At 45.3% G+C, this 15,028-nt stretch overlaps 2 protein-coding genes and 1 long non-coding RNA gene across 3 annotated transcripts in view; all 3 read right to left on the bottom strand.

Annotated features, from left to right (window-relative positions):
• Positions 1 to 2,491: 2,491 nt before the first annotated feature.
• mafaa (MAF bZIP transcription factor Aa) lies at positions 2,492 to 5,966 on the bottom strand. Its single transcript, XM_008406746.3, has 2 exons — positions 4,154 to 5,966; positions 2,492 to 4,079 (listed from the first exon to the last, which is right to left on the bottom strand). Exons 1-2 carry the CDS (start codon positions 5,083 to 5,085, stop codon positions 4,016 to 4,018), a joined length of 996 nt encoding a protein of 331 aa, XP_008404968.1. The 5' UTR covers positions 5,086 to 5,966; the 3' UTR covers positions 2,492 to 4,015.
• Positions 5,967 to 12,047: 6,081 nt separating this feature from the next.
• LOC103463419 (uncharacterized) lies at positions 12,048 to 14,197 on the bottom strand. Its single transcript, XR_533508.2, has 2 exons — positions 12,353 to 14,197; positions 12,048 to 12,250 (listed from the first exon to the last, which is right to left on the bottom strand). It is a non-coding gene; the product is annotated as an uncharacterized LOC103463419 (long non-coding RNA).
• Positions 14,198 to 14,384: 187 nt separating this feature from the next.
• zc3h3 (zinc finger CCCH-type containing 3) overlaps positions 14,385 to 15,028 on the bottom strand; it is a 66,440-nt gene continuing 65,796 nt past the window's right edge. Inside the window, exon 12 of the mRNA XM_008406744.2 lies at positions 14,385 to 14,603. Within this exon, the coding sequence (XP_008404966.2) occupies positions 14,557 to 14,603 (47 nt within the window). The 3' untranslated portion in view covers positions 14,385 to 14,556. The remainder of the gene's footprint in view (positions 14,604 to 15,028) is intronic.

Raw genomic sequence — 15,028 nt, 5'->3', positions numbered from 1 at the left:
GTAGGTAAGCCGAGCCGAAGAGACGCTGACTGTGTCGAATCTCAGCAGCAGCAGACGCCAGAGACGCACCGCAGCCCCCCCTCCGCTTCCATCTCTGTTTCTCTCCATCCCTCCTCACTCGCTTTGTTTGAGCTCAGATGGACTCTGCCCTGATTTATAGAAAGAAAAGCCCTCAGAGTAGTCACAGTGATATCTCTCTTTTCCACACGCACACACACACACACACACGCACACACACATACAGAGAGAGCCACTGCATACCACCACATCCTGCTCCAGGTACACACACACACACACACACACACACACACACACACACACACACACACACACACACACACACACACACACACACACACACACAGTCCCCCGTCTGTGTGCGAGGTGACGGCTGTCACACAGCTCAACGTTTCCTCTGAGTCAGCAAAAGCAGCAGGAGGAGCAGAGTGATGGAGAGGCTGGAGAGGAGAGAAAGAGAGAAAGGAGGGAGCAGGAGAAGAGATATTAGGAGAAAATTAAGATTTCAACTCAAAGCTGAACGTTCAGCCCATAAAGAGACTCAGCAAATTATTTAATTTGGAGAGTTAAAGTGCAGAGATGAGAAAGATGCATGCACTCATATGAGCCAAAAACATTCATCTTTCTCATCGCTCCATGGGCGATAAGTGGAAACTGACTGATTTTAAACTAAGAAATGGCAGCTTTTTTTAAATTTGAAGCAATCAGCTATAAGACATTATTAAAGTGGTTGGCATATGATGCATTCAAAAATATTAACTGGAAATTATGTTTCATCAAATTAAAAGTGTAGAAGCTTGCACAGCAAGTAAACAAAAAGAGCGATTTGTATACATCAGGAGCAGACTGAAGATCATCTCTAAATCCACAGATTTCCTCAGACTGAGACGTTTTTACTGACTGTTTTAACTTACCGAGTTTGGTTTTACTGGGGATTTACTTGATTGCTGGTCCGAACGTGGATGCCACATACATTACTTCTGATTGAACGGAGTTAGGTTAAATATTTCATTTTTAACAGTTTGTTTTAATGTGAAGTAGCCTATTTACTGTGATTTCAATCATGATAAAAACACATTTCAGTTTGGCAGGGTGACAAAGGCTGACGGCACTCACACATATCTTAAGAGTGGATATTTACAAACATAAAACGGCAGATAAATCAGTATCAACAACAATCTAGCCTCAAACTGCCAATAATTATTAATGATGATGAACTTCTGACTAAAAAAAGCCACATCACAGCTTTGACCAGCGAAGCAACGCAAGATATAGCTGCTGTAGCGGATCACTGACCTGTACCCACCCAGTGGTCTCAGCACACTCACGTATAGAGACACACACACACACACACACATACCCATCATTTCTCAATCACACACTCCTTCACGGCGGTTTAAGATCCGTGTTTGAAGTGAGCCACAAGCCGCCGGGTCTGACGGCGGAGTCACATCAGCACCAACCCGGGCTGGCACTCGTCTCAAGCTGCGCTGTGCGCCATCCAGCGCCAACAAACAGCTTCATTTAGCTCTGGCACAGGCACGAGAGCGAGTGTGTGCGTGCGTGCGTCCCACGCCACGCGCGGACCACTAAGGTGTCATACAAAGTTACCCCCGTGGAACACGTGTTCACTGGTTCAGAGGAAGCAGGCGGGCAGAGAGTAATGAACCAGCGGGGCTTCCAACATCGATCACCGACTTTCGAGGTGCGCGGAGGCCGGTAAATAAGCGGCCGGAACCGCGACAGAGGAGTGGGCGCTTTTTGTATGGTCCCGTCCTTCACACACACAAACACACACACTTGCATATCTGAAAATCATGGCCATGTTGCAGGAGCATCTGCTGCCCCAACATCCTGCAGTCTGCGGCGGGGCGGCAGAGTCAGCGCGGCCCGCGGAGAGAAGCTCCATCACCGGCTACGAGTACAGCCGCAGCCTCTGAAAAACTAAAATGAAACGAAAAAATGTGTAGAAAAAAAAGGAAGACTAAAAAAAAAAAATCTTTGAATAATAATAAAAATAATAATAATAATAGCTTTTTATGCGCGGAATTTTTGTTATTCATATTTTTATTAATATCCTTCCTTTCAACAATCGTTTAAAAATATATTTAAATAAAAATGCAATCCGCTGTGATATAAAACTGTCCAGAACGAATGTTTTAAGTTGCGCTTACAGCTGCAAATGACATTTATTTTCTGTTCATGAGAAGTAAATAATATTTTAAAATGTTCAATTTTTCGTTTCGTTTAATTGTTTCGAAACCAAATAGTTTCGATGTCGCTCCTTGCCTTAAAAAGTCCCCTCCGTCAGCAGGAGGGGTTCAGAAACTTAACATTTCGTAAGTTTCAGAAATATGAATTTCTGAAACTTCAACTCATTTAAGTGCCACTTGTGTAATTGTTTTTCAGTTAGTTTAGATCTTTGGACAAAACATTTCGCTGTAACAACGACAGACAGCAGCCGCGCCACAGATTTGGGACAGAACTTTTTATTAAACATTACGAAAACATGAGTTTCTCAACAAACTTTTTTCCACTTTGCAGATTTTTCCACTTGTTGACACGTCAGGACAGGTCCGTCAGATAAGTATAGAAATCATATGTACAGATATACACCCACAGCACTGTGCAGAAGTCTGAGTCTAGAGACAGATCAAATCACCATTAATCAAATTCTACTCATTTAATATTTTATTTTTATTTTTTAATTGGCCGAGATTTTTGGCGGGAACATGAATCCTCGGTTTCGTTTTTTTCCACAAACACCAGAGCGCTTCTGCACAATATTGCACATATATCTTAGGCAGCAGATAACACACGAACTTCTTCTGTTGACAGAGTAATGATCAGCTGTGTACCACCAAGCAAAAAAAAAAAAAAAAAAAAAGTCCCGTTTTTTCCTAACAATCAAGCATCCTCCCCTTCAGCTCGCTTTAAGACGTCGGGGCTGCAGGGGGAAACCCCACAGGCCCCCTCCCCCCCGCAACATTTTTCATTATTTACCATAAAAATAAAAAAGAGAGAAAATAAATCATTAAGTCTTTTTAATCTTCAGATTGGTGCATAGAGTTTTAGCAGCAGTCCTTTTCCATCCTTTAAATCAAATTTACATCCAGGTTAAAAACAGAAACATTTCTCCAGTTTGCTCTTTAGTGCAGGTTCAACATGTTCAGCAAGAGGAGGAGGATACCACAGACAATTTGCATGCTGTAACATACAAACATTTTTGGATTAAGACATTTCGAAGAATCCAAGCAACAAAAGCCTTAAAAAGAGAGAAGGTAAATTAACACAGATCACTGCTTGTTTTTTTTTTTTTTGTTTGTTTGTTTGTTTGTTTGTTTTGTTTGTTTTTTCTCTACACATTATGTACAGGTGGAAATAAATACAGTCTAAAATCTGGCTCAGGTAATCTCTTTTTTTGTCGTTTTTCTTTTCTTTTTTAAAACAATAGAAAAAACTGATTGAAAACAGCAGGTAAAGACGCATCCATGTGTTTCGCAGTGAAGCAGATTGTTTTTGCATTTCAGTCCGCAGTTCTTTGCACCTCTCATGGGGGGGGGGGTTTCTGCATACCCAGGCCTTACTGATGGCTGAGGAGTGGAAGGATGGCTGGGGAGAACCCATGGGTCATGCTTTCCATACATATGTGGATGGGGTTTTGGCCGGAGGTTACCATACATGTCCTGCATGCAGGGTTGCAAAAGGATGAGAGATGGGGGTGGAGGGGGGAGAGAAACTATTACACTTGCATTACTGAGAGTCTCTGCACCACAGCGCATTCTCCTCCTGCAGTCTGTGCTGCTGCTGCTTCTGCCTGGTTCTAACACAAACCCGGCGCTCTCTCTGGATTAAGACAGTCATTAGTTCATAAGACTTCTGACAGGAGAGGAGTCTGCAGCCTGAAAGTGATCCCATGTGCCGACCTGACTTGTTTGTTGTGGACTTACAGAAGTTTAACATCTTTAAGACTCACAGACGTGACGCTTGTGCGCACCTAACCTTTATTTGTTAAGAAGATGAGATTTAAAGTCTTTGTTGTTGTTGTTGTTGAGGAATAACTGTAAACACAAATCAGAAAAGATCGATTAGAGTCAGAAGAGTGTGGAGGTGAGCGCGGTAATGTCTCTCTCACATGAAGAACTCGTTGCTGGCCTGTTTCCCGGACGGATCTCTCGTGTTCGCGGGCCCGCCGGAGTTGTAGGTCCGGCTGGCCAGCTTCTCGTACTTCTCCTTGTACAGATCCCGCTCCTTGACAAGGCGCGCCACGTCCTGCTTCAGCTGCTCCACCTGGCTCTGCAGGGTGCACTTCTCCGTCTCCAGCATGTGCCGCTGCTGGACGCGCTTGAAGCGGCAGGACTGCGCGTAGCCGCGGTTCTTCAGGGTGCGCCGCTTCTGCTTCAGGCGGATCACCTCCTCCTTGCTGAAGCCCCGCAGCTGCCGGTTCAGCTCCCGCACCGTCATGCTCACCAGCTGCTCGTCCGAGAAGCGGTCCTCCAAGCGGGTGTGGTGGCCGTGGTGGTGGTGATGGTGGTGGTGGTGGGCCTGATGGTGGTGCACAGCCGAGGCCGCGGACAGGTCCTCTCCGACGTACTGCTGCCCGCGGAAGCCATCGTAGGCCTGGTGGTGATGGTGGTGATGGTGCGCGTTGCCGATCAGGGCCTCGACCGCGTCCTCCGGGGTCAGGTTGAGCGCCTCCGGGTTGATGTGATGCTGGTAGCTGGGGATCCAGTACAGGTCCTCCAGCTGAGGCTTGCCCGCGTTGCTGTGATTGTTGTTGCCGCTGCTGTTGTTGCTGTTGCTGCTGACGTTGACGCCGCCGGGGAGGCCCTGGTTGGGCTGCGCGCCCGGACTCGGGGCGCAGAAGCTGGGCGAGGAAGGCACGGAGGAGCAGGGTGTGCTGATCGGGGTGGAGGACAGTGAGCCGGACGGCAGGCGGTGACAGAAGCGGTCGGCCTCCAGCGGCTCCTTTTTCACCTCGAACTTCATCAGGTCGAAGTCGTTGACGTACTCGATGGCCAGAGGGCTGTTAGGCAGCTCTGCGCTCATGGCGAGGTCGGTGGCCATGTCAGTCCATGCGACGACTCCCGGCCTCACAGCCAAACCGACAGCGGGCAAATTGCAGAGGGAATTAAAAGCCTGTATGGTGTATATATAGGTACACGCACACGCCTGGTGCGTGGAACTGCTGCAGGCCCGCTGGGTGGGAGGAGAAACTTCTTAAGGCTGCTAGTTCCACAGGCCACTTCTATATATAGCGGAGTGAATATACGTCTGCATGTAAATGAACTTGTACACCTGCCAGTTCGCCTCCGCTCGCAGCTCTTGTTGACAACTTATCCCAGGTCAGATGAAGGCTTTAATAGCAGGAGCCTCCGGAGCGGCTGAAACTGGAGCCCGCTGAATTTGGAGACACCAGCTTGTGTTGTCCTCGCTTCACCTCTGCAGAGTGCTCCCCCCCCCACCCCCTGATTTATTGCCCTCTGTTGTTCTGTTTTTGTTAGTCAGAATTAGTTTCCAACCATCGGCCGTCTCCTCCTGCAGTCCTAGTCACCGCAGCATGGCCCAGCTTCAAAAGTTTCGCACTCGGTCACATCGAGCGGTGGGCGGGCGTGCGTAAAAGTGTGTCAACAGTCCCAGGAATCCAAACTCTGCTCTGCAGGCACGCCTGTTCTCAAAGTTCACAAAAGTCTGAGATGAAGCATGAAAGTTGGAGGTCTTACTTGGAGACAGAAGATGCTCCTTGTTGATGTCCTCAGTCCATATTTCTACTTGAAGCTGGCATCGTCCCCCTCGCCGGGTCGCGCTCCTGACCTTAACGTGTTGATTGTGTGTAAAATTGTGCGCAAGAGGTGAGAAATTCCACTTTGCTTTGTTTCTAATTGCCTTCTAAATGCACCCCAAAGCTTCCCAGTGAGAACCACGCAGTATCAGCGAGGCGCTGGGAGGCAGCCTCTTATAAACGGTGCGTCCCGCCCGCCCCTCACTGCCGACCCTCCCACACGGAGAGGCGACAGGCCAATGGGAGGACACCGCTGGCGCGTGGTTTAACTGAAGCCGCTTGCTCCGTCCGAGGATAGCCGAACGAAACCGAAGAAGGCGAGAGAAGCGGAGCGCGCATGCATGCATGCATGCAGGGAAAACAGGTGCAGCAGATCCCCCCCTCTAGTGACCGAGCAGGCGCTACTGCACGGTGGAGCGCGGGCCAGACAGACAGCAGGGAGAACCTCTGGAAGAAAAATAACTTCACTCTGAACAAAAAAGCATTTTAGGCGCAGTAAAACAGAGCATTGGATAAATAGAGGCTAAATCAGCATTCAGTACAAAAGTAAACGTAAATTAGTGAATTTATGCACACCTGGATGAGTAAAGTTACTGAGCTCAGAAAAGTTGAACTTTGAGATTTGGAGGAAATGTGAAAATAAATTGTATAAATACTTAAAACCTTTGAAATTACAATCTTGGGCTTTAGTATTGATGTGTTGTGGTATTATGCAAATTGGAAATATGTTAATTTGCTTCGTGATTGTGGATGCATTTACTGATGATACATTACCAGAATAAAACAATGGCTTTGGACTTCGTGGGAACTTCACATTGAACCTGAAGCAACTTGGATTTTGTGTTTTTTCTTGTTTTTGTTCACTCTTCCTCTAGACTTTAGATCGCAGAGTCCTATTTCTAATTACCATTGAAAATATGATTAGAATGTTTCTGGTCAAAGGATATTGTAACAAGAACTAACTGATGTAGTGAATGTCACAGATTTGAGGCACTAACTCGGCACATATCCACACTTTTTCCTTCCACTCGACTTTCTAGTAATATACTTGGGTACAGTAGTCTATGACCAGTGAGCTTGCCAAGCAATAGCATTTTGTGTCTTGTCATCCTTCTGGAAAATGTAAATGATGCTGATTCAGCAATCTTCCCCATAGCGTAGGAAAAAAAACATTTATTTTAGAAAATATTTTTAATGGTCTTTATATTCAGATTTTATAACAAACTAGATTTTGGGTCAGTCAGTGAAACTATATGATTTACACGTAAATAAACTGACTTTTCAATTATATTTTAATTTACTGCGACATTATCCCTAATCTTTATTAGATCGGAAGTGCGTCAAAATGCACATATAGACCAATGTCTGGTGATGTTAGTTTTGGTTATTTTATTATTCAGATAATAAACTGTCACATTTTGCAGCATAGGCTAGTTGATCTTCAGATTACCGATCAAAACTGGATGAAGAAAAAAATATTATTAGATTTGTGCATCTCAAAGGTAAACTTCCCAATTTTAAAGCAGTGATCTATAGAGTATTCCCACTTTTGTTCTCTAGCTGTATAAACCGTTGCTTTTTATATCCACTTATCTCCTTTAGGGCCTCTGATACCACAAACCAGCAAATCTATCAATCACTGATCGATCTGCGGCCCTCTGCCAGAGGAATAAAAAAAATCAATCTGCATTTCCGCAAGTCTGCGTGGAGCCGTGGCTGCGCGTGGGTTAAGTATGATTGGACAGTCCCAGCAGGTTTTCATTCCCAATTAACCACAGATCGCATCCCCCACCCCCCCCCCTCATCTCTGCGGATCGACGGATAATTAAGCTGCACCGCTGCCCGGTTCTATCCCGGACACATCTGTCTCTCTCTCTCTGTGTTTTTTTTATTTCTGGGTCCTGGCAGCTTCCAGGTGATGGGGTGGAGGGGCAGGATGTCGATACCGCTGATAAGCATCGTGGGAGCAGGACTTAAACAGGGACGTCGCTGCGCCTGACCCGTTTAGCCTTTTCAGCAGCGCCCCAGGGGCCCCGGGGGACACATACTCAGCGGGCGATATATCCGAGGAATAAAGTGCCGATCGGTGTAAAAAAAAAAAAAAAAAAAACAGGTGGCAGTAAGTTTAACTTGGTCAGATGTGGAGAGGAAAGCCTTGCGCAGCTGCTGAGCTTAATTTCCAGTCCGAAGCGGTCATGAAATATACTCCCCTCCTCCCCCTTCCCCTGCTTCAAATCTGCTGGCAGGGACGAAAAGGAGGATATGAGATGAAGAGACGGAAATCATATCAAAGTATTTCAAGTTTAGGTGCGCAGAGTCATTAGAAGAGGCTTTTTGGAGCTGGCCATCAAACGGCCAGCTAAGCAGTCTGCATTGAAATGGCGCAGTTAAGGAGATCTGCGGTGGTCCATTCATTGTGAGGGGAAGGGGAGTGTCTGCGGCCGCAGCTTGGGACAGAAATATTTGAAGTCAGGATTTTCCTTTGTGCCTTTACATATTAGGACTTCGCTGCAAATGCACTTCTGGCGACTTAAGTGAAACGGACATCAGCAAGGTGGGGGATCGCTGCTGGGCTTTAGAGCCAAGGTGGCCCCGCATCGCAGCTCCTGGAAGGGGCTCAGGGTTATCACAGGCCGGGGTGGAGGGGGTTCTGTCACTAATGCTACAGCGCAGGAATCAGCTTTAATTTAAAGTTAAGGGTCATTTCTCTTTACAGAGTAGAGTTAAGGTATAGCTTAATGTTTGTCCCTCCGAACTGTAAAAATGTTTGTGGTCTCAAAGATAGAGAAACTGCGAGTCTAAACACTGATTTGCATCATGTAATAACTTTGTAGGCTCCTCACCAAAGCAAAATTTGAGGAGCTTGACTCAATTCAGGGACAGACCTGCTGAAACCAAATGAGGCGATTTGTTCGACATGCACAGATTTGAATAATTTTCCAGTCAGAATGATGCATAGAGCAGCGATAAGGAAAAGCAGGTCAATTCAAACTAACATCTATCCATCCATTATCTACATCAACTTGTCTTTGCAGGGTCACAGGGGGTCTGGTGAAAGTTTCCAGCGGTCAATGTGGAAGAGGCAGGGTACACCCTGGACAGTTTGCCAATCCATCACAGGACAACAAAGAGACACAGAAGGACAAACATCCAATCACACTCACTCATACAAAATGACAATTTAGAGAGTCCAATAAACCTAAAAGTCATGTTTTTTAGTGTGGGAAGAAGATAGAGTACTCTGAGAGAACAGCAGGTCCTGGGCTGGAATCCAGGCAAAGACCTTTGTGTGTTAAGTTTGCATGTTCTCCCTGTGCAGCTATGGGTTCTCTCTGGGTACTCCAGCTTCTTTGGACAGTCCAAAAACATGACCGACCGTCCGTCCGTCCATCCATCCATTTTCTTCCGCTTATCTGGGGTCGGGTCACGGGGGCAGCAGCTTCAGAAGGGAGGCCCAGACTTCCCTCTCCCCAGCCACTTCTTCCAGCTCCTCCGGGGGAATCCCAAGGCGTTCCCAGGCCAGCCGAGAGACATAGTCCCTCCAGCGTGTCCTGGGTCTTCCCCGAGGCCTCCTCCCGGTGGGACGTGCCCAGTACACCTCACCAGGGAGGCGTCCAGGAGGCATCCTTACCAGATGCCCGAGCCACCTCAACTGGCTCCTCTCTCAAGGAGACTGGTTCCAGAACCAGAGCCATGTGTCGAGATGAGGCCGACTATTTCTAGCCGGAACCTCTCAGCCTCGCACACTAGCTCCGGTTCCTTCCCCACTAGAGAGGTGACGTTCCACGTCCCAAGAGCCAGCTTCTGCAGCCAAGGATCAGACCGCCAGGGTCCCCTCCATCGGCCGCTGCCCATAGCACAATGCACCTGACCCCTTTGGCCCCTCTGACAGGTGGTGAGCCCATTGGAAGGGTGACCTATGTCTCTTCTTCGGGCTGAGCCCGGCCGGGCTCCGTGGGTAAAAGCCCGGCCACCAGGCGCTCGCCATCATGCCCCACCTCCAGGCCTGGCTCCAGAGTGGGGCCCCGGTGACCCGCGTCCGGGCGAGGGAAAACCAAGTCCAAAGTTTGTGTCCATCATAAGGGGTCTTCGGGCTGCGCTTTGTCTGGTTCCTCACCTAGGATCTGTCTGCCTTGGGTGACCCTACCAGGGGCATAAAGCCCCAGACAGCATAGCTCCTAGGATCATTGGGACACTCAAACCCCTCCACCACTTTAAGGTGACAGCCCAAGGAGAGGCAACATGACTGTTGTCAGGTTAATTGGCTTCTCTAAATTGCCCATAGCTATAAATATGTGCATGGTTGTCAGTAGAGGTGTGCCGATCGATCGGCCACCGATCATAATCGGCCGATTTTTGTGAAAAAGTGTATGATTGGTGATCGGCGATCATGGTCTCTTGTTGCCGATCACACAAACGGATCACCTGCATCTTATTTCCCAGCGTGGCTGTGCAGCTGGTCTCATCTTTCCTTCACTCTGCGCAAACGCGCAGCAACAAATCCTAAGCAATGGGCAACTATAACGCACTGAGTGAATGGGGGCGTTTGCGTGTTGCAGCGGAAAATTGAAGCACGTGGGTTGAAGCACGTCAAAATGCATCTACACAACGAAGCTAATACGACATAAAAACAATGCCAAACTTGACGGAGTTTGGCTACATCGAGCCTCACTGCAGTAAAAAAGACATACGGAGGATCAGATAGCAGGCAAAGCAGCGCACAGCTACAAACACTCACCCGGATTAGCATGACGGTCAGAAAGCTCAACAAATAACCCACAAAATGATTTAAGTTTTCGAGCTGCGATGTAAGACGCTGGTTCTGCTCTTGCTGCTGAACCGCTGCTACGCGCTACAGGTAGTAATATTTGACAGACGGAGCTTCGCTTCTGCTCCACCTGGTAGTGACTCTCACACCAAACCTCTGCTTAAAGCTGCAGCATCTAATCTAAAAAAAAATAAATAAAAAAAAATTTACATACGTATTAAAACTTTTGATGTCCTAACATGAGACAGATAATCTCTAAAAAAAAAAAATCAATCTCCTCCCTGTTCTGCATAATTACTACGCTCAGTCAGAAACAGTCACTCAGAACTAGCACTAATCAGCTAGCCGCCATGCTATCAGAAAGTTTTCATTCAGTAACTCTGGATTGTTTATTGTAATGGATCCTGTATTCGCCTTTGAATGTTAAGTTTTATACTTGAATTTTTTTGGCAATGTTGGGAGGTTTTATTTTGACTCTTATTATTATTCAACCTCTTCAGAGCCTTCATATGTTATCAGTCTGTTAAAGACAGTATTACCGATACAATGCCTGTTTTGTTTAGGTATTGGAAAAAGTTATTAAAAACAAGTTTTTGTCTAAATTAAGGTGAATTCATGGTTCCTTTTTCCACATAATGTAACCGATAGTGCTTATGATAAAAAAAATAAAAAATAATAATAATTATGTGATCGGTATTGGTGATCGGCCCTCATGGGTGATCGGTATTGGTATCGGAAGGAAAAAACCTGATCGGCACATCTCTAGTTGTTAGTTCTGTCTCTGTGTTGCCTTGTGACATCTATCAACCAAGGTATAATCACCAATAAATAATCATGAGGCTCCTACAACCCTTCAGAGAGACAACCCAGTAGGCATAGAGAAAGTCAGCTGAACCCTCCAGGTTTAGCTGACAAGTCTGTTTGTTCTATTGTAAGTTTTGGTTTTTACTTGCCTTAAAGATCCTGACTACAGTGGAGAAAAATAAAATAAACAAACAAACAAACAAACAAACAAACAAACAAACAAATAAATAAATAAATAAATAAATAAATAAATAAATAAATAAATAAATAAATAAATAAATAAATAAATAAATGTTCTGGAGATCCTGTAGGGTAGTACGCTGGTATCTGTGAAGGCCCAAGCCAAGTATAATCAGAAGTAAAAACACTGTAAAGAACCACCGAAAATAAAGCCTGAACTACAAGATGCTGAAACACCAAAGCCACTCTCCAAGTTCTTAGAAGTTCTGTTAAGTACAGGGGAAACTCTTCAGCTGAACAGCTCAACAGCTGAAACTTGGACATAACCAGGTGTAACAGGGAATTGATCCCAAACACACAATGATACAAGCTTCTGGAATAATCTCACCTTCAACCTTTTTGAAAACTCCTGGACTTTTTTGTAAACCTTTGATCAAAACTATAGTCTTTGAATCCATCCATTCCTAATGAGGTGCAAAATAAACCATAAGTGGGTAAAGATAAGTAGAAGAAATTGTAAAGAATCCACAGAAGTATTTGAACACGTAAATCACACACCTTCTGCCAAACCGCCTGTCCAAGACACACACTCTCACACACCATGAAGGATCACGGTTGACCTTTCTTTTTGTCTTTCCGACTCTGGGCGGGCTGATGATTCCTCTCCAGCCGACTCCTCTCTATCTCGTGCGCTTTTACTAAAAATTGAAATATTGATCTTAATTAGAGTTTGCCGAGCTCAGCAGCTCGCGTTGAGGGTTTTAGACACGAGGCAGCAGACATCTGTCTAAGGCACTTACATCTTCAGCGCAGGAGCGGAGCCACGTGGGTGAGGGGGAGGAGGAAGGGGAGAGAAACGGGTGGCGAGGAAAGAAGAGTGATGGCTCCCTGTCTCCTGCCTTTTCTAAGGAACATGTCGAGCTCTCCATCTCTGCTTGCTGCTGTCGATACATCTGAGAAAGACACGAGCTAAAAGTGACACACATATACAAAGACAGGCATACACGACTCCATCCTGTCAGAAGGGATTCAACGTGGTTTAAAAGTGTATGACAACCGGTTCAAGAACAAAAGTTTTCCCAGTCAGCTGTCTTAAAGATGGCAATCCAGATTTTACCTGGCTCAGTGCTTGCCGCAGCCTTGCATCATTCTTAAACAGCCTAAAACGACAAGCCAAAAAAGAGCATTTGTGCTGTTAAGCTGGTCATTGTCACACTGAACTGTGAAATTACCACAAATGCGATAAGTTTTCAGCTACAAAAATGCTTGGGAGTGCATTGTTTAGGTTATTGATAACCTTTTAAGTCCCAGACCTGGCATCTAGGACGGTATGCTGACTCAAATTCACAAAGTGGAAGGGGGAAAAAAAATCTTAATATCTGTCTAAGTAGCAAAGGATTAGCACCACAAACGACTTGTGGAGTCATTCTAAACAGACGCTGGGAGTTTATCAAGAAAAAGTTCCTTCTAAGACTCTACAGACCACATTTAGCATTTAGCATGTTAAATATTAAAATCCATGAAAGCATAGTCACAAATACACTCAACAAATATGTTTTGCTTAAAATAACTGAAGAATAAGTTCTCTAACATCGCAGAATGATGCAGGCTTATTAAGATGCATGTGCTTGTTAAGACCTCATCCCAACTGTCAAACATGGTGGAGGGTGAGGGGTGATGATTTGGGCTTATTTCACAGACACATGACCTGGGTACCTTGCTGCCATTGAGAGGTCCATGAAATCCTCTTGGAAATTAATCTACAGTCTAATGTGAGGTAGTTTTTCTGACAGGTGAAGCTTACTCAAACTGGATCATCACCAGGACAATGACCCCAAATACAGCAGTAAGTCTCCAACACATTTTTTTTTTTGCCAAATGTTAGATAAACAACATGCAATTCAAATTCTCGCGATAATGAGTCTACACTTTGATTTTAAGTCAACAAATTGTATTTCTTTTTATTTAAAGAAATCATCTGTGATTCTGATCATATCATATCCGAACAGGCATTTGGCGACCCACTTCTTCCAAAACAGCTGAAGTACCAAACAAACAGGATTACAGTAGCAAACAGCAACTTGGTTCTTCTCAGTATTGATGCCAAAAAGCATCATAAAATCTTTTCTTCTGAACTGCTAAAAGATATCTCTGAAAAAAACAACCCTAGAATATGCTTGTTCTGCCCATCAGCTCCAAAGGGCCAAATTAAGATGTAATAATGTTTCATGTATTCACATTTTGACATCTATGAAAGTTTTCATGTAGATGTTTTACTAACATGTAGTTTTTTTCTAAGACAGAAGGCAAAGTCGGATTTTTAATTACACCTTGCACAAAGGAATTCAAACTTTAGTATCTTCATAAAGTTAATTCTAGCATGCTTTATGTTTCTTTTGTAACTGTAGAACAAGCCAACGCCATTCTTTGCTATTTGGGAACATGTTAACCACCAGTTTTAGAGCATCTGTTTAATTTCGTAATGTTTAAGATGCTGCGTGGAGTGTGATATGTTAATCCAGGCTGAATGGGGCTTCGGCGTTGATGGAAATGTGCGACTGCTGCGCATGTCTGGAATATAACTGTAATTTTAACACATGAGGCAGAAGAGAGACGGATTCCAGTCTGCAGCGAGTCCCTCCTGCAGCCGGCCGAGGGTGAAGTCACTCTGCGCTCATGTGTCTCCTCTGTGCCGGCTGCTTCTGTCACCACCTCGCCGACGAAAGTTTTCACAAACACGCTCGGATCATGTGACGCTCACAGCAGAAACCCACGGAGCACCAACCATTAACACTACCGCAGAGACATCTAGGAAGGAGCATGAGGCTGAAGTTCAATGCTTTATTTCCCTTTATTTAAAACATACACCGAGGGGCAAAAAACGTCGACTACAAACATTCATTAATGAAAAAATATGTTTACACAAAGAAGATAAAATTTTGGGGCCCTGAGCAAAAAGGGACTGGGGCTCAAAAAATCCCAGATCAGTCAGATATTTCCAGCTTCAGTCTCTCTGGTCTCTCAGTCGAGGTTTGATCTGCAGCTTTCTCTCTGTGGAGGAAAAGTAGTGACAGGAAACAGAAATGAGAGAAGGAGCTTTCGTAAAAATGAAATGCTGTATTGTGTAACCGCCTCTAATCTAGTTCGCGTTAGGTCCTGCTGAAACATTGAGCGATGATGTCTCAACTGATGAGTAAATGAAGAAGAGAGCGGGACAGCGGCGGTGGACGGGGGAGCGTGCAGCGATACATCACGCCTGAGCTCGTTTATGCAAAGTGAAGAGCAGCTTGGTTGGCCAAGTTCCACCTTTAATGAGGCTCTGGGTGGTGCAGTGTGTTACTCAGGGAGCACACAGTCATTAGTAATACTTAAGAGCTTAAAGCAGCTGGACTGCAGGAATGGAGGGATAAGCAGGAAAATTGCTGTTCTCTGTGTCTGCAATGATCCTCAACTACTGTGTTTAAAAACAGGGGGCT

The sequence above is a fragment of the Poecilia reticulata genome, chromosome 4 (genome assembly GCF_904066995.2).
Source record: "Poecilia reticulata chromosome 4, P_reticulata-male-v2, whole genome shotgun sequence".
NCBI lineage: Eukaryota > Metazoa > Chordata > Actinopteri > Cyprinodontiformes > Poeciliidae > Poecilia > Poecilia reticulata.
Note: the sequence above shows the minus strand (reverse complement) of the source record. Positions and strands in the feature narration are given on the sequence as shown.

Excerpts from the sequence above, each read along its gene's own strand:
- mafaa (XM_008406746.3), bottom strand. The coding sequence starts at position 5,085 with ATGGCCACCGACCTCGCCATGAGCGCAGAGCTGCCTAACAGCCCTCTG. Across the intron at positions 4,080-4,153 it reads GCCAGCAACGAGTTCTTCAT|TTATTCCTCAACAACAACAA; the intron begins GTGAGAGAGACA and ends TTGTGTTTACAG.